This window comes from Sinocyclocheilus rhinocerous, unplaced genomic scaffold (genome assembly GCF_001515625.1).
Source record: "Sinocyclocheilus rhinocerous isolate Xijiao unplaced genomic scaffold, SAMN03320098_v1.1 scaffold953, whole genome shotgun sequence".
Taxonomy (NCBI): domain Eukaryota; kingdom Metazoa; phylum Chordata; class Actinopteri; order Cypriniformes; family Cyprinidae; genus Sinocyclocheilus; species Sinocyclocheilus rhinocerous.
In genome coordinates this window covers 1,155,799-1,182,988 of record NW_015643169.1, presented here as the reverse complement: position 1 = coordinate 1,182,988, position 27,190 = coordinate 1,155,799, and the positions used below count along the sequence as shown (strand labels likewise).

Here is a 27,190-nt window from a genome sequence, read left to right as displayed (position 1 = left end):
CTAAAGTATAAGTATGTTTATTTTACAAATTTATTTTTTAATCCATTTACAAATTATTTCAAATTTCTTAAATATTAATTAAAATAAATACAATTATATCGGCCACCCTGCTTTCCAAGATATCGGCATCGGCTGTCAAAAAACCAATATCGGTCGACCACTAATCATGTGACACTGAAGACTGGAGTAATGATGCTGAAAATTCAGATTTGATCACAGGAATAAATTACATTTTATACTTTATTGTAATAGAAAACTTTTTTTTTCTTTTCAAATTTAAATTTGAAAATTGAATTAGTACTGTTTTACTGTATTTTTGATCAAATAAATGCAGCCTTGGTGAGAATTCTTTCAAAAATATTTTTAAAAATCTTAATTATTCCAGACTTTTGACTGGTAATGGAGTTTTTATTAACTTTCATTCCAATTATATTTGTGTTTCATTTCCAACTAGCTGAAATTAAAGTTTGTCATATATGTTTTTAATATATATTTTTTTAGTAACGATGAAAAAAAATATATGGTTTTAGTTATCTAAAGTAAACTTGAGTCGCACAAATGGAAAGCAAATGATCTAACCTGTCTGTCTTTTTCTTTCAGTTAAAAGCTCTGGGATTTTCAGAAGCACTGGTGGTCCAGGCGTACTTCGCCTGTGAGAAGAATGAGAACCTGGCCGCAAACTTCCTGCTCAATCAGAATTTCGAGGATGAATGAGAGTCGCAGAGAGCCCGCGTGCCCCTTCCCCCGCCACCACACAAGCGCTGCATCTACTCGGGACACCGGTTTCCCCACATTATTTCTTTGAGTTTACAAGTCATGGGGAGACTCGCAGACTGACGGGGTGGATGCAATCACTCGGTGAACAAATTCCAATGGAATTGACAGCATTTGGGGCACTCTAGCATGTTGAAGAAGTGTGCTTGCACGTGTGAATGTGTGTTCCCTTAGGGATTATTCGACTTAATCAGCATCAATTGAAAGCAAACGCTTATTAAAAAAAATAGTAGTATTATGGGCTCTGAGGAGGTTAGATGTGGGCATACGCCTTTGCTTGTATGTTTTTAGTTGGGAAAAGGATTAATAATATGTGTCTAATGGAGGATTTGATATATTTCTCTAAAATCAGAGATATTTCTGTATTTCTCCCAGCACACACCTGATGAATGTGATAACAGCATTCAAATATGAAACAATTAGTGCAAACTATAGCATTTTTATAACATTCTCAGCAAAACAAATGACCTAAATTGATGCTGTTTTGTAAATGAATCCATATCGTGTGGAATATCATAATCTGAGTGATGATCATTACTGGTTTGAATGTACTTGAATGGAATAAACACAATAGGTCATTTGTCCTATTTAAAGTCAACATGAAAAGGCAATTGCAAGCTGTTTAACTTCTGTAATCTGATGTATTTGCAAGTTTGAGGAAATCTAATTCACAAAAATGTAAATGGAACTCAAAAATGAGGGATTTGTTCCTTCTTGCCTGACATTTTAAGTTATTTTGATGAAAGATTGCACTTTTTAAAAATGAAAATAACACCCTGTACATTTTCAAATTGTGCATAATTACATGCGTACATGCTTTAAGAACGTAAATAAAGTCAATTTCATGTTGACTTTAAAAGCTTCTTGATTTCCGTTAACTGTTGGAGCAAAACAAATGGCACAAATATTAATAAGGATCATTTTTCTTAGACATTAGCTCTGCTTATATTAATACGAGAGGACCAACCTGTACGTTTAACAGCAACAAAGGTTTTTGGCACACTACAGCTCACTGAATTTCGGAAGCCAAAAGCAGAGACCTGTTACAGCATGAAGATACTTTGTGCCTCCAAATTCTTAAGTCCTGTCAAAGAGAGATTTTCTTGAATCATATTGGTGTAAAGCTGGCAATGGGTTCATGTATTGAGAGTAAAGTCTTGTAACATTCACCTCTTACAGCAGGTTCAGCTGATGGAGAGAGCCTTCGGCAGCAGCTCACCTTTACATTGTTTTCGCTCATAGCAATGAAATGCTCCTTTATAACGTAGTGGCAAAACTGCCAGACAGTAGACTTTTGTTTACTTCTCAGCAAGCCTACATGAAGTCTGACCTAGTGGATTTTTGGAACAATAAATAAAAAGTAATTTTTGGTCAAAAAATGTATTCGTCAATTCTTTAATGTGTTAACGTGGTGGAAATCGGCAGAGCTTTGTGAATGTAGATTTCGTGTAGGCCTGTTTTTTTTAGTAATTATTTGATTTACTATAGCTTGAACTCCCCTGGGATCAATAAAATCTTATTGCCAAGAAAAGTCTCATTGTGTGGCATTGATTTCTCACCATAAAACAAACAGATATCAGGATCTTTGTACAGTCAAGAACATCATTTATTCAATCAGGTGCTGCTCTTTACAAACATTTTAGTTTTTTATAATGGAAAAAAATCTGTAAATAACACATGCAGATTGCCAAAGGCTCTGTGGAGGACGGAGAGCGCTGGAACAGAGATGCTTCTGTAGCAAAACAAGCAAATCAAAAGCGCATCTGAAGTAAAAACACAATCTAGGTAGATATGCATGAGTAAATCGGCAGATTCTGAATAAATGTTTGCAACTAAAGTTTAATAATCCTGACACAAGCCAGTGTGGATGAAAGGATGATTTTACTGCTACTGACTCTTAAGGAGACAATTAAGTAACCTTAATCACTTCAGCATGATGTGCATGTAAAAAATGATGTACATTAATTAAAATATCAGTGGATTCTTTTAATTTAGGTGACCAAAGTGTCATACTATGCATGCAAAGCATCTCAATGGCAGTTGCTCGACTGGCACATGCAACTGAACGATATTGTTCTGAAAATTATTCCAACAGAATATAAACGTTATAGTTATCCTATCATCCTTTATGCAACTTTTATGCTTGTCTATTTCTATTTCCACTAAAAACTGTTCACTGCTGAAATATCTACTATAATGATTAATATGGTGCTTACAAACAATGCATGGCTTGAAATATTTTAAGTGGAGCAGCTGGGATTGAACATGTAACCTATTACTAGTCCAACCATTGACAACAAAGCTGCCTCCACATCTGGACCAGTACTTGTAAATGCAGGTCATATTATTCTTAGTGCACTGTGTCTTCTGATTTAATCGGTGCATAAGGTGCAATTAGCAAATCATCAGGCAAGTTCTTTAAACAGCTGGTCTCAACCACTAAAAGGTGCTTTAATTTCAGAGTCAACAGTGAGACTTTTGAATTATGACTAAAACGGAAATAAATACACACAAACAAACACGACAGAGCTATTGTGCATCTTCTGGTTCAGCGCTCTCCACCGACAGCCAAACAAGATCTGGTACCAGGACCGCACCGCTTCCCAAGACACACCGGTACTGCTGGTTTCAGATTAGGAAGGGTGAGCGGAGCCGGTCCCGGGTTGGTTTCAACTCAGAGCTCACTGCGTTTGACAGAAGAGCGAGAGATGTGTATGATATAAACATGTGAAGCATACAGACAGGGATATAACAGAGTTTACAACATCTTGATCAAGAGAAAAAGTTTCAACATTTTTTTCCAACTCTTTCATCAAAAGTAGGGAGAGGGAGGAAAGATAAGGATAGACATCTACGGCGCCAAGAGCGAGAGACTGATAAAGACAGAGGTACAGAGAAAAAGGGACCCCAAATTATTATTATTTTTTTGCCTTTTTAACTTTTTCCATCATCATACAATAAAAAGAACAAAATCACATCCATTTTCTTGTAGTACTATATACTGTGTTTACGGCTTGAGAAAGCTCAGAAGAAGGAAAGACGGGTGTTCATCATTTACAAGATGGTGTCTGTGAACAAAAGGCACTTTGAATGGGACAAAACCTTTAAATGCTCACCTATACACTACAGCACGAACACTATGGGAGCTCATTTACATAGAGGAAGTGTTTCCAGGACGATACGGGGTTGCCGTGGCGCCCTGATTTTTTTTTATCCAGACGCGTTTTATGCCTCTCATCTTGAACCACGTGTGCTCTAAACTACAACGAACAAAACCCTACTCACATTAACATCGACACAATCTTATCTAAACGAAGCCGAGGTTTAGAGCGAATGTGATCTGATTGCTTGTGACGACTCCTCTACTGTATTCTCAATCGTGACGCTTCATTATGGCCGTTCCTCCAACCAAAACATGCTTTTCTGCATATTCATCTGGTATTACGGCACTTTTAAGTCCTCCTGGGACGTTCGTATTTACGAGTTGCAAAGTCGTCAAGTGTGTTTAAATCCCCTTCTACTCTACTTCTGCAAAATGACAAATAAATAATGCGCATCAGGTGTGGATTTTTATTCAATTTATGAAGGTGCTGTGAACTGAATCGTTATGTATTATATCGCAACTGTGGAGTACTATCATAATTTATTATGTAACTTTATTGCAAATGAAAAATATATATAATTTCATACATTTTAACAAATTTAGACCCTGCATTCATTGCTATGACATTGTGGTGGCGTTCATGTGTGTTCAACTCATAAATACGATCTTTCCGACATGACTTGAATGCACCATATGTCTAGACATTTGAAGGAGTAAGAACGGGCACTGCTTTCTTAAAGGTTGTAGTAAAATGCCTTTTGTCAGAACCAAAATATATATATATAAAAATATGAACCCCCCTTAGTAAATACAAAAGAGAAGAGGAGAGAAACAGAGGCTCGTAAAACGTGTCTCGTCAGAAACAGTCGTTCTGGTGTGGTATTATTCGCATGAGTATCAGAAGCACCAGGATTTTCTTTTTTTGTCATAATACATTTGCTTTTGTAAAATCGTTCCTTCGGCTCCCACCCCTAGAATAGTTTAAAAACAAAAGCTTACAAATAAAACATAAAAAAAAGATTAATGAAAAGTCAAAATTAGCTTCCCCGCTTTAACACTTACAAAGACTGGGATTCTTTTTGTGGCCCTTGTGTTTAGAGTCCAGGAGCTTGCAGACTTCAACTTTTTTTCACTCGCTTCGCTTTCTTAAAAATCTGAAGACAAACACAGATATCTACCCAACACATTGCACACGGCTCAGTCCACATATAACTTCTTTTTTCTCTAAATAATAACACTTTTCAACAAAGAGAATTTTTGTTTTCTCTGAAAAATTAGTTTCTGTTCTGAAGGTGTATGCGTGTCCTGTTTTTGATCTGCACTGACCTGATACGACAGTTCTGGCGGTTCTGACGAGATGATCTGATGCTTGTGGGTTTAAGATGTTTGGACATTTTCCGATGACATCACTGACTCGGGTCAAAGGTCAAAAAATAACTAGACTGCCATAGAGCTAATTTCACAGCGGAAGAACTATACATATGTCCATATATATATATATATATATATACACAGTATGAGTACGATATGTTCTAGATAACATCCATCTATAAATATTATGTTTGCAGTTGCTCATATGTTGTTTGCCAAGCCCATGATACATATTGTACATATTTTCTGTAGCTTATACATGAAGTGAAGACCCTGAATTGCATGTAAAGGGGACACCGAGGCACTTTGATATGTTTCAAGTGGATGATGAAATTGTCAGCTCTCAGCCAATCAGAGTCCCTGACAATGTGATTGACAGCCAGGCAGTCCAGTTATTTAGTGAGGTCAGTGGTTTCGAGTGTTTGTATTGAAAACATGACTTTCTTTTTTGAGTTCACCTAAAATTTAAATACGCTGTACTTTAAATAGGGTGCATATTGTAAAATCATGTTTGATTTAGGGGTTTGAGTTTAAAGGTTTCCCTTTGTGGGTGTGTGTCATAGTGCAATGTTTGTGTATGTGTGCATGCATGTACTTTAGTTGACCACTGTGCTGACAGGCTAAAAGAAATGGCAGCTGTGAGTAGATTGTCGTGTGAGTCAGGCTGCACCGGTGAACTGAAACAAAAAACAAAGGATTGGAGAAAAAACTGATGGTAAAGATACGAACGAACTGTAAAGTGATGGAAAACATGATTGGTAGGAAGGGCAGAGCACTGTCGATATAATAGCGATCCAAAACATCTACTTAATGAAGCTCTAAGAGGAAAACTTGAGGTTGTCTGTTTGTTAGTCACATTCTAGTTGAAGGAGAGTTGATCTTAACCGGTTACTCTAAAAACAAAATAGCACAATTCCACATGCAGTCCAGTCTGCTGGAGCAAGAGCGGCTACATTACACAAACTAAAATCGCACAAAACCAAAAAAAAAAAAAACACAAGTGAAAGGGCACGTCACAAAAACATATCCAGGTCACATCCCAGAATCAAAAGAAAAAAAAAAAATTTTGCATAAAGAAAATGAAGCCTATTTTTAGGGTCATTGAGATTGACTGCATTGTGACAATATTTCTATGACAATTAAGCACATTTTCATCCATAATTCTCACTAGTAAACAATCTGTAATCATTATTTAATAAATAATAATAATCATCATCATCAAATAAAATGTTTTACATTACAGCACAGTAATGAGAATAATAATTTTGCATTATGGTAATGAGAACATTTAGAGAAAATTGGCTTGATTATTATGAAAATAATTTCACAATAAAATATTATTTATTAATTATTCATTAAATATTATTTATTAAGCTTTTTTAAAATCATATTTCTTTCTTACTTTTAAAATATACTTTTAGAATTTTGGTTTTATGGTGAAATATGACCTGGAAAGGTTTTTTGACATTCATCAAAAAAAAAAAAATAAGTACTGCAAAACCAAACGAAATGCAAAGTAAAGCAGAAGAAGCCCTTGTTTGCAGGGCCGACTGTAGGATATTGATGCACAAGCACTCAGATTGATCGATGGTAGCGAAGAGGTCAGAGATGCATTCACCAAAACCCTTATTATTTTAAGGCAAATCAGTTTTATGACTCAAATCACTGGCCTTTTAATCATTTAAAACACTACTAAATGAAAAATGATCGTTGAGTCACAAGCTTGACATTAAGGTCACTCGTGCTTGACCCTTCCCATTCCTGTCATCAGCTGTCTATATGATGCTGTGATGTGTGTCTCAGTCTATTGTCTCAGTGTAGCGCTGTCATCGACGTGTGTGTGTTGCTCTGCTGGAACTCTTCTGTGTGTGTGTTTTACCTTACAAACATGTAGCCTGACTCCACATCGCAAATCTAAGGCCAAAGCTTCTGTCATCCCTTATCATTAATTATATAATGCATATGTTTAGGTGAATTGCACTCGGTTAGTGTTATCTGTTGTTTCGCTCACAGTCTATTGCTTGTCAACTGGTAAACAGTGAGAGGATGCCGAGTTCACACTGCACTGGTGGGCATCACCAAAATCATCAAATCCAGATTAGGAAGTCTAAGCCTGAGCCAATCAGAAGGCTTCAGCCAAGTCTCTCTATCCAATCACACGTGTCCGACATCATCCAGGTTACATGTCCATTTCAAATGTCCCTCTTCAATGATTTCATTTTCTAAATAGAGTTCTGACTGGGAAGAGATGGATTTTCCTCAACATGGCATATGACTGGTGGATGAACAAATTAAAGGAAGGTAAACAGGATTGGTCGATATGCTGGATGTCTCGGGAACACGATGACGACGTCGGTGTTTCATTCCTTTGTTTGGTTCTCCGAGCTATCCAGACTGGCAGGGTAATGCTGAAGTCTTCCAGATCCCTCGATCCAAAGAGGGTGTCAGCGGTTTGGGGAATCGAGTGTGTATTTGTGCGCGTGTTTTGTGTGTGTGTGACTTCAAAGGGGGCATGTGGGAAAGTTCCATACTTAGCTTTGTCTCCATTTCCAGTTTTCATTGTGGATTTCTGTCTGTGTGGTTCATGAAAAGTCTCGTCAAAGGAACCATGACTGTAAGAAAAGGAAATTAATGTGAGTCACTATAAAAATAACTTTAGTTCATAAAAATAACCTTAGTTAATGTTTCATAACCACATTCCTGTTTAAATGTCCTGAGTACTCATACTCATGTCCCAAAATTTCTCTCTTCCATGGAAAAAATTTAGCAGAATTTATTTGCTCTTAAAAATGTGCAATATGTGAATATACACAGACTTGCATGAGATTTGAAATATACAGTGGACGGTTTTGAGGGGAGAGTTTTCAGCAAATAATGACTGTGTTTGGGATCAGTAAGTTTATTTATTTATTTGTTTTTGTATAAATTAATACTTTTATTCAGCAGCGCCTACAGTGATGAAGCTGGTATGTGTTCGGGACGTGACCCCCTCTCTCTCTCTCTCTCTCTCTCTCTCTCTCTCTCTCTTCAGTATGTCAGACTTTCTCTCTTGCATAGATCTGCATGTTAAAACTACTTTTAACGCATGTGAACTAGGCCCATGCTCAGTCCGTCACAGCACAGTACGTTAAAAATGAACTGGACTTTTCTCTTCTTACAACTTTTTCCCTCAGTGGAAATGTTGTAACCAAAAGTTTACTAGGATGTGTCTAAGAGTTTTTTCCCCTCCAGAACGCTATGTGGCGGCACATATGTGGAATATTCTTTGCAATAAGCCACCAAGACAAGAACATGAACAAAATCGCAAACGGTCTTTACATTTTTGTGACAGGTGTTGTTTAACCAAGAGACGAAGACTGGCTAATCTCATATACGAGAGAGCTGCACATTAATCTGTGCAATCATTCAATAATTTCAAAGCTATAAGTAAAATATATGTATTATATATTTAGCAAGATTATACACTCTCTATATATATATATATATATATATATATAATTCAATTTTTAAAACCTTTTATTAAATGTTTTACAAATATTATTTTACATTGTTAAAATTTTTCACAATATTAATATTTTTACAGTATTTTTGAGCCCGAGAAACTTCTTTCAAAAACATTGAAAATCTTTCCCACCCCAAACTTAAAAAGTTTGAAACTTAAAGTTAGAAATGTACTGTATACAATCGTACTAAAAGTAATGCAAAATAACTTTCATTGCCAGTAGATTTTCTAAATTGACCTGCCATTAACAGATGAGGCAAAAAGTACATTTTGGACCCTAAAAGTGTGTAAATGTGTATGCAGGACTTTACGACAAAAAAAAAGAGGACACTGTAAAATACTTACTTGCTTGCATAATAAATCTGATGAATCATAAGAAATTTGGTTTTGGAATCAGTGAGGAGGAGGAGGAGGAGGAGGAGGAGGAGGAGGAGGAAACGATTGTTTCCATGTGTGCGGTCTTATTGTTAGTGCTTGTGGTTTTTGTAGCTGGTGAGAGTGGGAACACGGCCACAAAATCCAATTGAAATGAGCAGCGTGTCCCTCAGCAAACCCCCAGAGAGCCGCTGACTGCTACCAACCACATGCTCTTTAACAGCACTCAGACCCACAACACTCGCTGATCAAAAACACATGATTGATGGATGGACTGAAGAGGCTACTATTTTCAATTTAAAGAAATATTCTAGGGTATTTTAATGTCTACACACCACATCTTTATCATGATGTTGATTAACAAAGACTCAACCCTCAGCTTGAATAAACAAACAAGACATGCATTTACAGTAAATACACTTTCAATGGAAGCCTACCAGACAAGCAGGTCCGAGGGTCTTAAAATGCAAAAATGTGCAGCCGCTCGTATTTGTATTTGAGTGAAATCAAAAAGGACAAAATGCTCCTCATCTTGCTTGCTAAGCTTCAATTGAAACTGTATTTACTGTAAACATGTTTCCCATTTGTGTATACACACATTATCTGTGTGGTAAGCTAATCAACAGCATGCCATACATGTCCCTAAAGCAAATCTGCATGTATGCATGTACCTGAGTCTGCTGTGGGATGTTCAGAAAGTTGTTGTCCCGTGATCCGATGCCGACAAACCTGTTGGAAGCTGTGGAGCCTGGCGCTGGGTATGCTGCTGGGACACACACACGTCTGTCAGCATTCACAGCTGTGATGTTTGTGTTTGTATTGTAAAGATTTCAACAAGAAGCTCATATTTTAATTACTGGCACTAAAATGTAAAATAAACAAGTGACTTAAAGGTGAAGTGCGCATTAGCGGCACTGAATGGGATTGCGATCTGTTCGAGTAAATGAAGGAGTCAAGGTTTGCACTGGCCAATTAGCACCTGCTGGTCGATTATGAAACTACACAATTATGAGAGCAAACTGTCTCTTTTACATTAAAAGTTCCAGTTTACCAGTCAGTAAGTTAAAAAATAACCAGCAGGGATGAAACATACAGATCGGAATTATTATTTAATATTCATTATATTAAAAATGTGTTTTTAAATTAAAAATATTCTTAAATATTAAACATTTCATTCTAGGAGATGTTTTGATGTTGACCAATTATGGTTTTGGAACCATATAATGGACTTTATGTCTTCTGCTGCCTTTAATGACACAGCTTAGGATATTCACTACTGAAAGGCTTGGCATTAAGAACCCATAATCAAAAATAAGCAAGCACACCAGCCAAAAAACTGTCAGAGATAAATGGGAATACTAATGGATAGATTTCTCTAGGTATTATAGTCCTTCTTGGACCAACGTCAGACTGGATGAATGCTTGAAATATGTCTAAAATCATTTTTTTAAATCAGTTCTGTGCTGCTGGTTGCACAGAAATCTTTAACAGTAATAAGTGTTACACCAGCATCAAAATGGATTACTTTCCTTGGAGTACTATGATAACCATGTTTGCATGCTCAGTATGAGCTAACACTTTTGGGTTTCGATAAATGGCTGATGCAGATTAAACTGCAGTTTGGGATCAAGGATTTGAATGAAAAAAATGTTCAGGTGAAAAACGGCAAAATTTAAAATTAATTTATACTTTCAAAATTTCAAATTCAAGGCAGTTGTGCAGGGGTGGGAGGGAGAATTTGAACTGAAAAAAAAAAAAAAAAAAAAATTTCAGACTTTCAGTTGAAAACGACTAAATTTTAAATTCAAACATTTTTTAAATTCACTTTCAAATTCAAATTTCAAATTCAGGGCAGTTTTGCGGAGTGGACTCCATGGGATACGAGGAGCATTTATATGTTTGCAGAAGTGTTTGAATGTGTTCGTGTGTGTGGTTTTCTTAATATGACTGAAAAAGGCTGCTGTGTGTGTAAAAGCACTGAAAGATGGAAGGTAAAAAAAAAATGGAGTGATACAACAGGTTGAGACCGATACACCATTCCATAGATATGAAATGAACGAATGAGAAAAACACAGAAAGAAAAAGAACATTCACGAGTGAGAATGGAAAAAAGGAAGGGATGGTCTTCTCATAGGTTTGCTCAACCAGGCTCCTCCTTTTGCCCACCCGCCCTGCTGACAGCACCCGACACACACACATCCCAAGCAAAGACCCACAACCCAGTGCCGCCGCTCTCACACACTGCCAGACACATTACAAATCCCTTCACCTGCACGTCTACACACATTTCCTTTTTGTATTTAGCTTGAAGTGTCAATGGAAAGGCGCTCTTGCTGAATGTGGGGTCATTTTTTTGTTTGTTTGTTTGGAGTCCATGCCAGCTGCCCTGAATTTGATCTCTTGAAGGAAGAAAAGAAAGAAAAAAAGGAAAATGAAAAGTGAGAGTGATGAGGGAGGCTGATCTATGGGAATGATTGGCTGATGTTCTTGCTTTGATTCAGCCAATGAGAGGCAGCGAAGTGTCTCCATTCCAATTCAATTGCAAAAGTCAGCGACTGATTGCAATCGGATAAATAAATGAAAAACCAGGATGAAAAGGGAATAGAATGAGAAAAAATGAACAAAGAAAAAAGTCGGATGGAGAAGAGCAGGGCATCTAAAGCCAGAAATATACTTTACGCAAGTATGCAAACAGGAATGCGTGATCTTGTACATATTATTAGTGTGTGTAATTGTGACGTTAACAAATTTTGGTACTCAAGGGGGCGCGAGTGTTTCCTTAAAATAGCTGAGCCTGTTGTTTTATTATCCAGATAGCTTATCATAAACATGTCAATCCTTTAACTAACCTACAATAACTTTGAGAAAACTGAACGTAGAAGATATTTTTATGCCAATGCCCCCGATGCGCTCTGAAACATTTTGAAACGCAGCTAGAACTATCTGCGTACTTGCGTAGAGTATGTTTCAGGCCTAATGGTCAAAAATCGTGGTTCTATCACTCAAAGAGTTGATGAGTTATTTTCAGCGCAGCGGTAATGGGGCGTATTCGAGGGCTCTGGTGGGTCTGGTGCTTGAGCGGACACTTACAGGGCGAGGCCGGGGAGCCGACTCCGCTCTCGGGGTGTGTGTGGCTGGGTTTGTGCTCGGGCAGGGGGAGGGGCATCGGCACCGGCCGCGCTACCGGAGGAGGAGGAGGTGGCAGTAAGAAGGAGCCGGGCAGTTTGTTCTGACCGCTCCCGTTAGGCTGCAGATACACACACACATACAGATGGTGAGGGGGTGAAAGAGGCACACTCACACACACACACACACAGATACAGAAATGTGGAGGCATGCAATCACAAAGGGTGAGATTGGAATGTTACAAACGCACACACACATTCAAAAATTAATAAACACATACACAGAGTTACTAAAGTGTCATGAAACATGCCATTTTAGTTCAGATCAGTTTTGAAAAATGCAAAACCGAAGGGAAAAGCAAACCAGCCACACCTATCTCACAGACGTTTTGCTAATCTCGCTATAAAATTTCTGATTTCAGTCTCCACAGTTAATCATGTTACTGCATTTTCTTGAAAAAAAGGCAGACTTAGCAATTCTCTCCAACACACATAAGGTTAATATTACATCTTTTTAATAAAAAAATATTTGTAATATTTTTATATTTTTTAATTAATTCATTATTTTTATAATAATTAAATTGTTATTATTATTTAATCATGTTATTATTATGAATTAAATATTTATTTTCAATAATCCACACAATACAAGTAAATGGGGAATGGGGCTGTTGAGGTACACAAAGGACATAAAAGCATCATAATAGTAGTTAATATGATGTGCATAATATTTCCTTTTGTGAAGACTATATTTATTATGATTTTTTTTTATTTTCATGAATTAAGTTTCCCCTTATCTTTGGGAAATAATATAATTGAATGCTTAACTAAATTAATGACTATAAACTGATTATAATGTAATACCGCACAACTTTTCAGATAATTTTCATCACATCCATATGATGAATTCTTGATTTTAAACCCAGAGGAAAAATAATATAACCAGCAATCATTGTAGACACTTCCATATCTGTTTAAAAAGAGTGTTTTAGTGTTTCATGACACTTTGTATAACAAATGAGGCGATGAAACTGAAATCAAAACAAGATAAACGGAGACTGTCAAGTGTTAGATAATGAAGAGAAAGAGAGGAAGAGAGGAGAAAGAGAGGGACTTTAGCAGAGATGTGTGTCAGTGAGTGTGTGTGTGTGTGTCCACTGGTGCTGTGTTAATTATGATATTGTGTGTGTGTGCGTGTTACCTGTGCCCCCGGCTGCCCTGAGCCGTCAGCACAGACGAACTGGACGAACTCTTTGAGCGGATCCTGATGGTGGTGATAGCGGATGGTGGGGTGGGTGAAGTATGGACTGGACTGCTGGATGATGGAGGGAGCAGGGAAATGAAGGGCAGAAGCTGAGGCACGCGGACTCCCTGAGAAAGAGAGAAAGAAAGTGAGCAAAGTGTGTAAGAGACACACAGTGTATTGTACTATTATGGATATTAGCATTTGTGTGTGTGCTCATATAAACCTAAATTCTTCAATTTTCCCCCATGTAAATAATGTCCTAACCTTAATGGAATAGCTCACCAAAAAAAGTAACATTTTGACATTATTTATTTATTTGACATTTATTCATCCTCATTTACACAGGTATTTTCCATATAATGAATGTGAATGGGGATTGGGTCTCCAAAAAGGACAAAAAAAGTGCCAGAGAAGTCATCCATATGACTCATGTGCTACATGTTAAGTCTTCTGAACTCATACAATAGCTTTGTGTGAGGAACTTTTTAAAGAAAACCTCTTTAAAGTCAAAAAGTCTGGGGTAAGTAAGATTTTTTTAAATGTTTTTGAAAGAAGTCTCTTATGCTCACCAATGCTTTGTTTATTTGATCAAGAATACAGTAAAAACAGTAATATTTTGAAGTATTATTCCAATTTAAAATAACTGTATTCTATTTGAATATATTTTAAAATGAGATTTATTTATAGTTTTATTCACTTCTACTGTATGGAAAAAAGCAGCTTGGACATTCTGCGTAGCATCTCTTTTTGTGATCCACATGAGTCAGATGGGTTTGGAACGACATGAGGATGAGTATATGATGACACAATTTTCATTTTTAGCTGAACTGTTTCTTTAAATGCCATTTCCACCATCCTCTTTTTCCTCTTTATCTATCTCATCCTGTCCCTTTTTTTTTGTCTATATCCAACTCCCTCTTTTTCTTCAGTCTTTCTTTTTGTGCTACTTAATCTCATTAGGTACTGGGCAGGAGCCAGGCGCTATGGGGTGCCAACAAACACACACACACACACACATACACGTATACACACACACACACACACACACAGAAACAAACGCACTCATAAACGCCCGTAACACACACAAACAAAAATGGTATCTTCTCAATCTCCACAAGAGTTATTCATCACTCACAAAAGCAAACCAACAGCAGCCAACATCCATAACTCATACAAACGCATTAGAAACAGCAGCGAGACTGTCTTTCTCATGTGCATGCAGTCTGCCCTCGTCTCCCGGCTTAACGCAAACCTTGCTTTTTCCACTGTCTCGACTCTACATAAACAATCTAACCAGAAGCGTCTGCCGGAGAAAAACTTCCATAGTCACACGCACGTATAATCCATTTAAAGCCGCCGCTCTCTGTCCCACTGACCTTTACTTGATTAGGGCTCACCGGCTGCAGCCGGACCCAAACGGATGGCAATTCTGTGCTTTTCCCAGGGCCATCAGATGGGATTAAACATCCGGGATGTCAGGGAGAACACGGGAGGGAGCTCTGAATCGCTCTCCTTTGGGTGGGAATGGAGACGTTTCGAGTGGCCTGCGAGACTGCGGTCTTAATGCCTCTGAATATCAGCGTTTTACTGACTGGATTTTCATGGCGCTTTGAGTGTGCCTGCCAAGAAGAGCCCGATAAGAGCACCCACCACCCCACCCCCGATCATCATCCCCCACATACACATGCTCTCCTTCACATTTTGTGCTGTGCCAATATGAATGACAGCATGTCTGTATACATGCTCGCTGGCTAATTTTAAAAACGGAGAGAGCGAAACGTACAGATTTTATACGATTCTCTTGGTCACGCATCTGTTACGCATTGGGAAGCTTTCTAAACGTTCCTTCATGGTTTCCCCCGTTTGTGTCTCCGTCCCTCGCCTTCTCTTTTCTTCAACCACAAATAGTCTCTGGTATTTCACAAGTAAGTTGAAATGAGAATGTTTGAAATGAGAACAAAATAAGCGAATCAACTCTCTGACATTCAAATGAGAGCTCTGCACACGGTTGTTTAATTGTTAAATGAGCAACGTTCATCACAAAGAGCAGTATGAGTGTCCTGGGAATGGAGGAAAATGTCACATTACAGCAAATATTTTTAGTAGGAATCTTACTGGTTCCAATTTAATTCTTTTGACAATTCCATTTTATTATTTATTCTTTTTAGGAATTTTATACCGTACATTTTTTTGTGGAAAAATAGATTTTTTGACTGACTATGATTGACTAAAAAGAACCGACTCAAAAGAGTAATTGTTTGGGAACTGAACTACACTGGCTACATTTCGTAGCAAATACAGCTAAACAGTGGTGTGAGAAAAACTGTCAGAGTATTTTAGTATGGTTTTCATCCACACCTCACATTCAACAAGTGTTAAAGAGAACCAAAATTCATTAAAATTAGATAAGAATCGATTCTTTAACCCAAACAAGAGTTTTAAACTCCACTGTATGTGCACAGGATTTCACAGAACATCTTTTATATGATATCTACATGCAATGACGCATAATTTGCTTCAAATGAAATAAAAAATAATAAAATGTAGGTCACACATTTGAAGAAACATGAGAAAACATCCAGAAAAACACACTTGAGAAATGGAGGTAAAAGCTGTGGATGAGATGATGATGATGAGAGAAGATGGAGAGCAAGAGGGAACGTGGATGGATGGTGCCGTTCATGAACTATGGCAGCTCCTTACTCTCTCTGTCTCTCTGCCCAGCCAATCAGAGGCCTCCATCAATAACTCACCACTGTTTAGAGCCAATCAAATGCCACTGAGGGCAATTTTGGACTAGTGTGGTGCCATAATGGGACTTTTGGACCAATCAGAAGCCTACACTGCAATCTAATACTTAAAATCTCTCATTTCCCCCTCCACTCTCTCTCTCTCCCTGCTGGAGTGTGTCTGTCTCACCTGGTCTCACGCCTGCCAGCATGGGCAGCGGGTGGTGTGTGAAGGCCATTCGGGGGGACCTCGTCTGTGCTGACAGGGCGCTGAAATCGAATTTCCCCGCTGGCTTCTTTAGAGACCCAGGAGAGGACAGGCCTGCCAGAAACCACACGTCAACAACAACAACAGCAGCAGGGCACAGCACACACCAATCAAACACTCGCTGACTAGCTCAACTAACTAACTCAACTACTCCTCAAATGTCAAATGATCATTGTTGGTTTTTAAAGGGATACCATATATACTGGTAATTTTTGCTAGAATTTTAACAACAAAAATTTTTATATTTTATATTTGGTAATATTTGGATAATCTATCTAGTGAATTAAATAAAAGATACTTCATATTTGATTATGCTCTCTATTTCTTCGGAACTTGATCAACAAGTTCTACAATTTTTAGATAAACATATTAATATAAAATATGTAATAAATATAATATAATTATATTATTTTTTGCTATAATTTTAACTTTTTTATATTTTAATAACTATTTGGTAATGTCTATTTTGAATAATCTAGTGAATAAAACAAAAGATACTTCATCATATTTGATTATTTTACCAATTTATTTGGAACTTGACTGACAAGTTCTAATATTTTCAATACTGAAAGTGATACCTATTAATATAATTAATAGGTTTTTCATAAACAAATGTTTTATCAGTGCAAAAACAGCTTCACATTACAAAACACTTCAATTAAAAGACTAAAAACAGTGTAATTAATATTATAAAACTCATAGTTCTGACTTTAAAATCTGATTGGATAAACCACATTGCAAAATATCCAATATTCACACACCTGTGAACAAGTTGCGACATTGCTTGCCAAGTGTAAACAACTAAACTCAGCTTCTTTAAAAAAACAAGTTATTCCTCGTCTTGACTTGTTTAGGTCACATTCTGCTTTGTATTCTTTGCCGCCCTCAAAGTGTAAATAACGTAAAGCAGTGATGTCCACAAATAGCCATGCAAATATAGCCTGTAGCTATATAAACGTTGACACATTTCTACCGTCACATAATGTGTATAGCATCATACCACCCGGCCGTAGTCTTTAACTATTAAATTAGCAACACCTCAACTAGTTCAATCCATCACCAGAAAGATGAAAGAGAGATGAAAATAAAATGAAAAGGTGAGAAATTGCAGAGGAAAGTGATAACAGAGCAGGGATGGCTCGTAATTGGAAGATAACCAAAACACACACACACAGATTCCTCCTGGCACCCATTGCTCAGTGTTACTCATACACACACACACACACACTTAAACTTCACTTTGATGCTATTTTTTCCACTCTGCATTAAATCCCATTTCATCTTAATTCCCCTTTCTCAGTTCACTTTCAAGTGCATTTGTTCTCGCATGTGTGTATGTGCCAGAGAGAACACCCATGTGTGTGGGAGTGTGCAAATGCATGTGAAAGTGTTAAGTCTGTATATGTATATTTATCACAAAACGTGTACACATGCACTCAACACACCTCCTCTCGCCTCCTGGTTCTTTTGAAATAAGAATTTGATGTACTATAAAAATAATATATTCCAAGATTCTCAGAACAAAACATTTACGAAAACTTTTATGAATGCCAGCTAGTTTATTTTTATAACCAATTTTCAGTTTTAAGCTTAAATTTACATAGACATTTGGGACCCTCTGACAACATCCCGCATGTTTGAAATGAACAGTTCAACTTAGACTCCTGTTCAAAAGTTTGTGGTCGGTAAGATTTTAGAAGTCTTTTATGCTCACCACGGCTGAATTTTTTTTCCTCAAAAATACAGTAAAAACAGTAATATTGTGAAATATTATTACAATTTAACAATTAGTTTTCTATTTGAATATATTGTAAAATGTAATTTATTCCTGTGATGCAAAGCTGAATTTTCAGCATCATTACTCCAGTCTTCAGTGTCACACGATCCTTCAGAAATCATTCTAATATGCTGATTTGATGCTCAAGAAACATTTCTTATTATTATCCATGTTGAAAACAGTTGTGATACATGTGAACAGCATTTATTTGAAATAGAAATCTTTTGTTACAATATAAATGTCTTTACTGTCTGACTTTTTGGTCAATTTAATGCATCCTTGCAGAATAAAAGTATTACTTTCTGTGTAAAAAAATTTTTTTTAAAAAAGGCCAAACTTTGACCCACTGGTTAACATGGTGTAAGGGTCAGAGAGAGGTCGAAAAATTATTGTGTAAAACTAAATAACACTTCTGCTGCTGGAAACCTTTGCTACTATTATAAATGGACATAATGGGAAAAAATAAACTCCTTAAAAAGCAGTTTTCTTTTCTTAAAAACGTGCATAGGTTTTAAATGAAAAGCATTGCTTTCTGATTATGACATTCACACACAAACGCAGAGCAGATGTCTCCCACTATACTGTAGATACACGGAAGCGCCATCTGGGACCAGAACACAGACTGAGAGTGTGTGTACGTGTGTATATGTGTGTGTGGCTAATGCGTGGACAGAAGGTGCACCTGTGTTGTGCATTTTCTCAGTGATTGTTTGTGTGTATGTTGCTCTGACTTTGACTGTCCCATCTGGGTTCTTCCAACACTACTAGCTGATTGTGACCACAGCGATCATTTAGTTTAGTGTCTACCGCCAAGGCTAAAGCATCCATTGTCGACACTAAACCTCTCATAGTGAATAACACTGAGAATTATTATTAAATTAACTTCAATGATGTTAAACAAAAAAAGGAATCAATAACATGGGTAAAAAAAACAGACTAACCAAGCCACACATATACAGTCGACATCTGATGCCCTACTGTCCTGACACTAACCTGTCTACTTCCACTACTTGTGCACATGTGTAAGTGTGTGTAGTATGTATTCTAACCATGGTAAGGAAACTGCACACCATCATTCTCATGTTTTATCTTCCTCTCTTGAACACTCGTCAAATGGTGCTGCACTGCAACTGGAGAAGGGAATTATTAACACGAGAGGAGAGAGGAAGAAGGGGAAAACATTGTGTTGAGATCATGAACATAATGCAATTGATCCCTTTTTCACAGATATGGTACCAATACCCAATCTAACCCCATTCCACACATTTCCACTGAAGAAAATGATTTTAGGCTCAAAAAACCTTCTTAGACTGGCTTTGCGAAGGTTTTATATCAGAAACCAATAGCATGTCATGCCAATATCATTCCTATTACAGTATATTTAATACAATTGTGATCCTAGAACTGCATCTTTTTTAAAATTCATTTTACATTTTTTAATGTTTAATATTAGAATCAAATTATTTGGTTCCAATAACAGTTCTTGCATGGTTTTTAAAATTACACTTAAGACTTTTAAGACCTGTTCTTAGTCTTTCCTTCCTGTGATGGGATGGTACAGAAAGAAACTACATGAGGTTATGTTGAATAAAAAAAAAAAAAAGATTTAATCCATAACGCAGGACTTTTAATTACAAACTAGCCCTAAATACACTGGGACTCTTATTTTGAAATGTCCATGATTTACTACATCCAGCTGCTCGTTCGATTCTTGTTTTTCCATCCACAAATTTAACCTCTTAAATGATAAATAAGACTTTTGTTATACCATTTAGGACTTTTTATGGCCTTCATTTTGATGTTAAGACTTTTTAAAGGGATAGTTCACCCAAAAATTTTAATTTGCTGAAAATTTACTCTCAGGTACGCAACGGTTTAAAGCATCTTAATGATGGATTTATTTCTTACAAACATGCAGCTTTTCACTTCACTAGATGTTAACTGATGGACTGGAGTGGTGTGGATTTCTTGTGGATTATTGTGATGTTTTTATCAGCTGTTTGGACTCTCATTCTGACGGCACCCATTCACTGAAGAGGATCCATTGGTGAGCAATTGATGCAATGATACATTTCTCCAAATCTGTTCCCATGAAGAAACAAACTCATCTACAACTTGGATGACCTGAGGGTAAGTAAATTCTCAGCAATTTTTTTTATTTTGGTTGAACTATTTCTTTATGGACCCGTGGGGACCCTGATTTGAACACCATGTTTGTGTATAGGCAGTTTATGTTATGTTGCCCATAGTTATTTAAATCTTCAATTGGCTCTCAAGTCAGTGGAAATGTAGGTCAGTTCTCAAAGATAACTGCTACTGTGTTGAAGATCCCACAGCCGAGACCAGACTCTGGTATCAGCACCATTTCAGTGTAAAAGGTGTATTCATGTCTATACGTGATGCTCACCTGCATCAACATCATTCGGCCAGCCGCTGGACTGGGAGCTGGTGCCAGCTGGAGAACGACTGGAGTAGAAGACATCATCAACAGGACTCTCCATCTCACTGTCATCTATAGACTTACGCTTATTAGAGCTACAGAGAGAGACAGAGACCATGAGAGAGGTTAATCAATATCCCTGTGACTGATTCCTGTAGACAGATAGAGAGAAACACAGAAAAAGTGCAGAGATACAGAAGACTGTGACAGACTTAGTACCTCCGAGGAAGACTGGCGTACAGCTCCACCTCAGACCTATAGTGCAAGAAGAACGACAGACAAAGAGGAAACAGAAGAAAGGACAAAAAGGAGAGCAACACAGATAAAATTTCTACTGAAGAGAGACTGAAATAGGCACAAAGAGCAGGCATAAGGCTGTATGTGTGTTCACCTTGTGGATGGAGGAGAGGCAAGCGAACGTCGGCCGAGTGCTACTTGGTTGATATTGTAGTAACCGGGACTTTCCAGATCCGCGAGAGAGAAATTAGGACCTGACGCTGTTGCAACAGGGGCTGCGGAAGAGAGAAAAGTGCTGGAGTTTGAACTTTTCAAATGTAAAATCTAAAAACTTAAATACCTAATAGAGAGTGTGAAGTTACTAATGAATCTATGCTAAATTAATGTTAGATGTAGTTTACTACTTCCCAACAATACCAAATCTGGGTATTACAACTTTCTTAAAGACAGCATCACTTTTTTCAGGATTATTATCATTAACTAAAACTAAAACCATTAAAAAACTTTAATTAAAATAAAATATATAAAAAACTATTTAGTTTCAGCATTCCTCATTTTCTTTTCATTTAACTTGAAGATCTAAAATAATATAAACTAAAACTGAAATAAAAATGTATGAAAACTACATGCACATTTATTAAAAAAAAAACAATAAAAATGACAAAAGCACACAACAAAATTACTAAAAAAATGAATCTTAAAATGAAAGCACAAATTATAAAAATAAAAACAAAAAATATGAATATAAAACAATATAAAAATAAAATTAAAAATAAGAATAAAAACTATAAAAGTGTAACAATGACACTAAAACAACACTTTTTTTCTCAGGATTTATGGTGTTTTCTTGTCTTTTTAATAAAAACACCTTTACAACAAAACTCTGAAACTCTAAGACTGATTAAGATGCAGTAACCTAACAAATCAGAATATCAAATGAGCAATTTGAGTCAGACATAATAACTTCAGCGAGAGGGTGAGAGTCCTCTGTTTGATTTGGTCTGTTTACCAAACTGTTCCACTGATTCATAAATAAGAATTCAACAATTAAGTGATTTGTTCATGAATTTGGCAACCCAAACAATATTTTTTGCAGTGTGCTGTTCATTTAAGAAAACACTGGTGTGTTACAGCACTTACTCTGAGACACTCGTACCAGCTCGGCTACGTTCCACACCCCTGAAGTCACAAAGCAGTCCTGAAAACTCAGATGTCCTGCAGAGACAACACAAATTCACATTCCTAAACTCAACATATTCCTCACCCATCTGGAACCTGGGCTCTGTGCTAAGAGACATTAATAACTCTAGTCTAACACTCTTGCTTGTGTGATAATGCTGTACTAATGTGTGTGGGGTAAGACTTTTTTTTTTTTTTGAAAGAAAAAAATAATACTTTTATTCATGAAGGATGCATTAAATTGTTAAAAAAATGACAGTAAAGTCATTTATAATATTACAAAAGATTTCTATTCAAATAAATGCTGTTCTTTTGAACTTACTATTCATTAAAGTATCTTTTAAAAAAACGCATCATGGTTTCCACAAAAATATGAAGCAGCACAACTGTTTTCAAAACTGATAATAAGAAATGTGTCTTGAGCAGCAAATCAGCATATTAGAATGATTTCTGAAGGATCATGTGACACTGAAGACTGGAGTAATGATGCTGAAAATTCAGCTTTGCATCACAGGAATAAATAGCATTTTAAAATATATTGAAATAGAAAACAGGTATTTAAATTGTAATAATACTTCACAATATTCTTTTTCCACAATACAATTTTTTTTAATCAAATAAATGCAGCCTTGGTGAGCATAAGAGACTTATTTCAGAATCATTAAAAAAATCTTACAGACTCCAAACTTTTAAATGGTATAATAGTGTGTAAGTCTCACCGTTTGGTGGGGGTTTGATGTCCGATTCTCCTTGTTGATTGGAATTGTCTGATTGCTCAGATTCTGCATTGAGAGACAGGGAAAAGATGCATATAAATGGCAGAAAATGGCTCATATTCAATTACTACTGTTCTAATTGGATTGTTCAGTGATGTTTAGGCACTTGGACACAACAACATTGCGGGCAGATATTGTCAAGCTTTGTGAACACGAGAGAGAAAAAATGAGAAACGAGTGTCTGAGTACATATGCATGAAAGTGTGTGTTATCAGCACAGTTTATGGCAGGCTGCGTGTGCATGTGTGTTTGTGGAGGTGTTTATCGGGCGGCTGTAGGTGATAAGGGAACACACTGGCTCATGCCAGCATGATTTGATAGAGTGTGTAGAGATTAGGGACAAATACACTCACACAAACAAAAGAACAGCAGTCTAAACGGAGGAGAAAGAGCAAGATGGTTTCTTTTTCTCTACATTTAGCGTGTTGTTTCCATCTCTCTCTCACTTTCTCTTTTTCTGGAGTCCTGGCAGCCATTTTAGTCTTTGGCAGCCATCTTATTATTGGCGGTGCACACACATTCCTGCTAGCTGACGACATACACACACACACACACACACACACACACACAGGATAAACATAGGCCGAAATGCATGAACAAGGCTGAAAAATGTGTACAGTAGGTTGTGTTTCACATGGCATACAGCATCCCTAGTCCTGTTTAAGCTCACCGATGCTCGGACTGAGAGCAAAAGCGCTGCAACAAAGCATCCACAAGTCATTCAGCCTCAATGAGTGTTGGAGATTCCCGAAATTCTACCATTTGAATTAGCTACAAATTCAAAAGAAGCCCAGGCTGGTGTTACAAAAGCATCAGGTTTGTGTAATTTTGAACCTTGGCTGCACCTGTCACACTTTTTATCAATACACAGAAAAGAGCGGCTGGGATGTTCTTCAAAATTTCTCCTTTTGTGTTCTATGTAGGGAAGAAATTCATACATGTTTGTAACGACTTAAAGATGAGCAAAAAATGACAGAACTTGCAAACTTTGTGATCTTTTGATGCAGTGACATAAGTTACACACACAGACTGGAGCAGAGTGTAAACACTGCAACTGATTTCACCCACACACAAATTACCAAAAACATGTTCATACAGTATGTACTGTTCATCTGCAGCTTTATGCTCCTATTGTTTTTGAAGGGGCATCGCTGACGGTCCTGACCCTCCTTGTGTGCTCCAGTAGGTGAGAAAAGACACAACCAAAAGAGAAAAAATATCATTTGAACTAGTTTTTAAACTATATTTAACTACTTTTTTAATGTGTTAGGTCATTAAAACCCCAATCTAACTTTATTATTACAATTAAAAATAACTTTTTTCTATTGTAATATATTTTAAAATTTAATTTATTCCTGTGATCAAAGCTGAATTTTCAGCATCATAACTCCAGTCTTCAGTGTCACATGATCCTTCAGAAATCATTCTAATATGATGATTTGCTGCTCAAGAAACATTTCTATTATTATCAATGTTTTTTTTTTCAGGATTCGCTAATGAATAGAAAGTCCAAAAGAACAGCATTTATTTGGAATATAAATAATTGTCACTTTTGATCAATCTAATGTCAAAGCATTCATGTCATCTCTTTGATTTTCTGTCCTTTTATTTTATAAAAGTGGGAAATATAAATTAAGCTACATTTACTTCTGAAGTCATAATGACAGCTTTGTGTGAGGAGTAGACCAAAACTTAATTCAATTCTTAACACTTTTATTTACTGACAGTCTTTCCATCCGCTGCAGCTGTCAAATGAAGTTTGTTGCACGCTGCATCAAGTTCAATGATTATGAGTGTGTAGATGTCCACACATGTCCTTTTTATTATAATTTATAATAACTTTAGGTATGTGTTTGTGCCTATAAAACAACTCTCTCTGTGTCTTTTAAACATGTCTCTCTCTCTCTCTGACCCAAACAGTTGTTAAACCCCATACAGACTCTTTTTCTTTGCCCCCTCCCTCCGTCCCAGTTTATCAGCATGCAGTTGGGTTTCGCTTAAGAGGTTTAGCATTATGTTGCTAAACATTCTGACCTTTTTTTAATCCATAATGCTCTTAAAAGTGTTCCAAAGCGTCCTAATCCCCTCCGCCTTCTCCGCACTCATTTATCAGCCAATAGTCATCATTCTCCGGCTTTTTTTCGGCTCTAATTATTTATTTTTCATCCTGAGCTCAGTGTCACGATGAGAAATATCTCATAGCTCGAGGACATCCAAATATGTGCGGTACTGGGCTGTTCGACTGCGAGAGCAGTGGATTACAGATGCTCGGGAGTTACAGAGTCAGCCGAGAGAAACATCTGTCTGCACTCACACATGAAGAGCTTTAGGGAGCAGCTCAGCAAACGTAAACTCCTAAATTTGTGAGGTTATTTCATTAAAAGCAAGCTGTTTTTCAACGTGCATTTGTGTGTACATTTTTCTATGTATGCATGTGTAAGTCTGTGTATGAAGGAGCAGGTGTGTGAGAGTGGTTTCGGCACAGCCTGTCACCCATCTGTGTGCCCGTCTGCAGCCATAGTGTGCCAACACACACACACACACACACACACACACACACATAGAGAAAGAATGGAGAAAGAGACATACACGCATGAAGAGAGACAAGAGAAAAGAGCAGAAAAATAAAGATGCATCTTTCACACATAAATCCAAGAGTCTCCATCAATGTGTTGACATAAATAGCTTTAATACACACTCACACCAGCGCGCAACACCCTGGCTAAAGCCGACATGTGATTTGGGCTCTTTACAAGCTTTTGATTAGATGGGCACATCAGATCTCAAAGGAACCCTAGAAGGACCCTCGTCCACAAAGACAGAATGAGAGAAGGATGGACAGAAAGAAATAAAAAGTGGAATAATAATCACACTGTGTAACTCAAATCCCTACAGAAGTGAAAATAATCACCTAAAGACAGATCATAATTTGTTGAATGGAAATAAAGATACAGTTCTATTTTACTCTTTTCTTTCATATTCATTTTTTTTTAACTGTCAAAGTCACATTTCTACCTCAAATTCAAGAAAAACAAAATGTTTGCATAAAGTAAATTATATACTCTGCTGTTCAAACTGTTTGGGTAGGTAAGTTTTTTTTCCAGAAAGAAATGAATACTTTTATTCAGCAATGATACATTAAATTGATAAAAAGTGACAGTAAATACATTTATAATTATACAAAAATAAATAAATGCTGTTATTTTGAATGTTATATTCATATAAGAATCCTGAAAAAAGGTGTCCACAAGTGTTTTCAGCATTGATAATAATCAGAAATGTTTCCTGATCATCAAATCAGTATATTAGAATGATTTCTGAAGGATCATGTGACACTGAAGACTGGAGTTATGATGCTGAAAATTCAGCTTTGATCACAGGAATAAATTACATTTATTTTACAGTTATTTTAAATTGTAATCATATTTTGCAATGTATCTGATATTACTGTATTCTTGAGCAAATAAATTATTGATGTTATCAATTATTAATGTAAAATATTACAGACCCATAAACATTTGAACCATAGAGTACAAAAAACAAAATCATATTTTCTTAACTTTATATCAATAGTAACAATACATACAGAAAGATTCTTAATTTCCATGAAATTATGTAAAAAAAAATTCCTTATGCTAAATGTAATTTTGCATTATTTTCTTTTGTTTTTGCACTCCATTGCGACCTAAACTTGATTTTGCTAGGTTTACCAATCACAGGCTTTTTAAGTCTATTCTCATTCTTCCCAGTAGGGGGCTCCTCAGGGCAGTGAGGAAGTCAGACATGTTAACAGCAGAGCGAAAAGCCCTAGAGCTTTGGAGACAGCAGGTGATGAGATTTGGGCCATTTCAGGGAAGTCACAGGTGTGCAATTTTACATCAACAAACATCACCTTTCAGTGTCAATAAAAATAAACACAGTTTGTTGAGGTTTGATCGCTGTGGTTCTCTTTCCCCGCACACTACAAGCACAAGCCCAATAAATGATATCATAAACATACTCTTATGCAATGCAAACAGAGAAATACACTGATAATGCTCCTCAGACTTACTATCTAAATCTGGCGAGATACAGCAGGATGTGCATTCATTTGTGTGTATGTGTGTGAGTGTGTGTGTCCTCAGAACTCCTCGTGACCCAGACAGGATATGACTGTTAAACAGGCTTCACAATAGTTCAATGTGTAAAGGGCTGCACAGGATACCAGGTATAAAACACACACACACACTCTCTCTCTCTCTCTCTCTCTCTCTCTCTCTCTCACACACACACACACACTGGCATTTTA

General features: G+C 36.8%; 2 protein-coding genes across 15 annotated transcripts in view; one reads left to right on the top strand and one right to left on the bottom strand.

Moving 5' to 3' along the window:
- The window catches only part of LOC107757047 (UV excision repair protein RAD23 homolog A-like), a 10,917-nt gene extending 8,612 nt beyond the window's left edge, over window positions 1-2,305 (top strand). Inside the window, exon 9 of the mRNA XM_016574415.1 lies at window positions 601-2,305. Within this exon, the coding sequence (XP_016429901.1) occupies window positions 601-714 (114 nt within the window). The 3' untranslated portion in view covers window positions 715-2,305. The remainder of the gene's footprint in view (window positions 1-600) is intronic.
- Window positions 2,306-6,689: 4,384 nt separating this feature from the next.
- Window positions 6,690-27,190, bottom strand: part of LOC107757045 (nuclear factor 1 X-type-like) — a 94,140-nt gene continuing 73,639 nt past the window's right edge. For 3 of the 14 annotated variants that reach the window (XM_016574400.1, XM_016574405.1, XM_016574406.1), the window contains 11 exons: window positions 22,846-22,908; window positions 22,088-22,162; window positions 21,102-21,222; window positions 20,930-20,965; window positions 20,678-20,805; window positions 19,320-19,400; window positions 16,416-16,547; window positions 13,452-13,621; window positions 12,216-12,372; window positions 9,797-9,891; window positions 6,690-7,860 (listed from right to left, as the gene is read on the bottom strand). In XM_016574400.1, the coding sequence (XP_016429886.1) occupies window positions 7,846-7,860; window positions 9,797-9,891; window positions 12,216-12,372; window positions 13,452-13,621; window positions 16,416-16,547; window positions 19,320-19,400; window positions 20,678-20,805; window positions 20,930-20,965; window positions 21,102-21,222; window positions 22,088-22,162; window positions 22,846-22,908 (1,073 nt within the window). In that variant the 3' untranslated portion in view covers window positions 6,690-7,845. Of the gene's footprint in view, window positions 7,861-9,796; window positions 9,892-12,215; window positions 12,373-13,093; window positions 13,309-13,451; window positions 13,622-16,415; window positions 16,548-19,319; window positions 19,401-20,677; window positions 20,806-20,929; window positions 20,966-21,101; window positions 21,223-22,087; window positions 22,163-22,845; window positions 22,909-27,190 lie in introns of those variants that run through there. The other 11 variants (XM_016574402.1, XM_016574412.1, XM_016574401.1 and 8 more) reach the window with 11 other exon arrangements.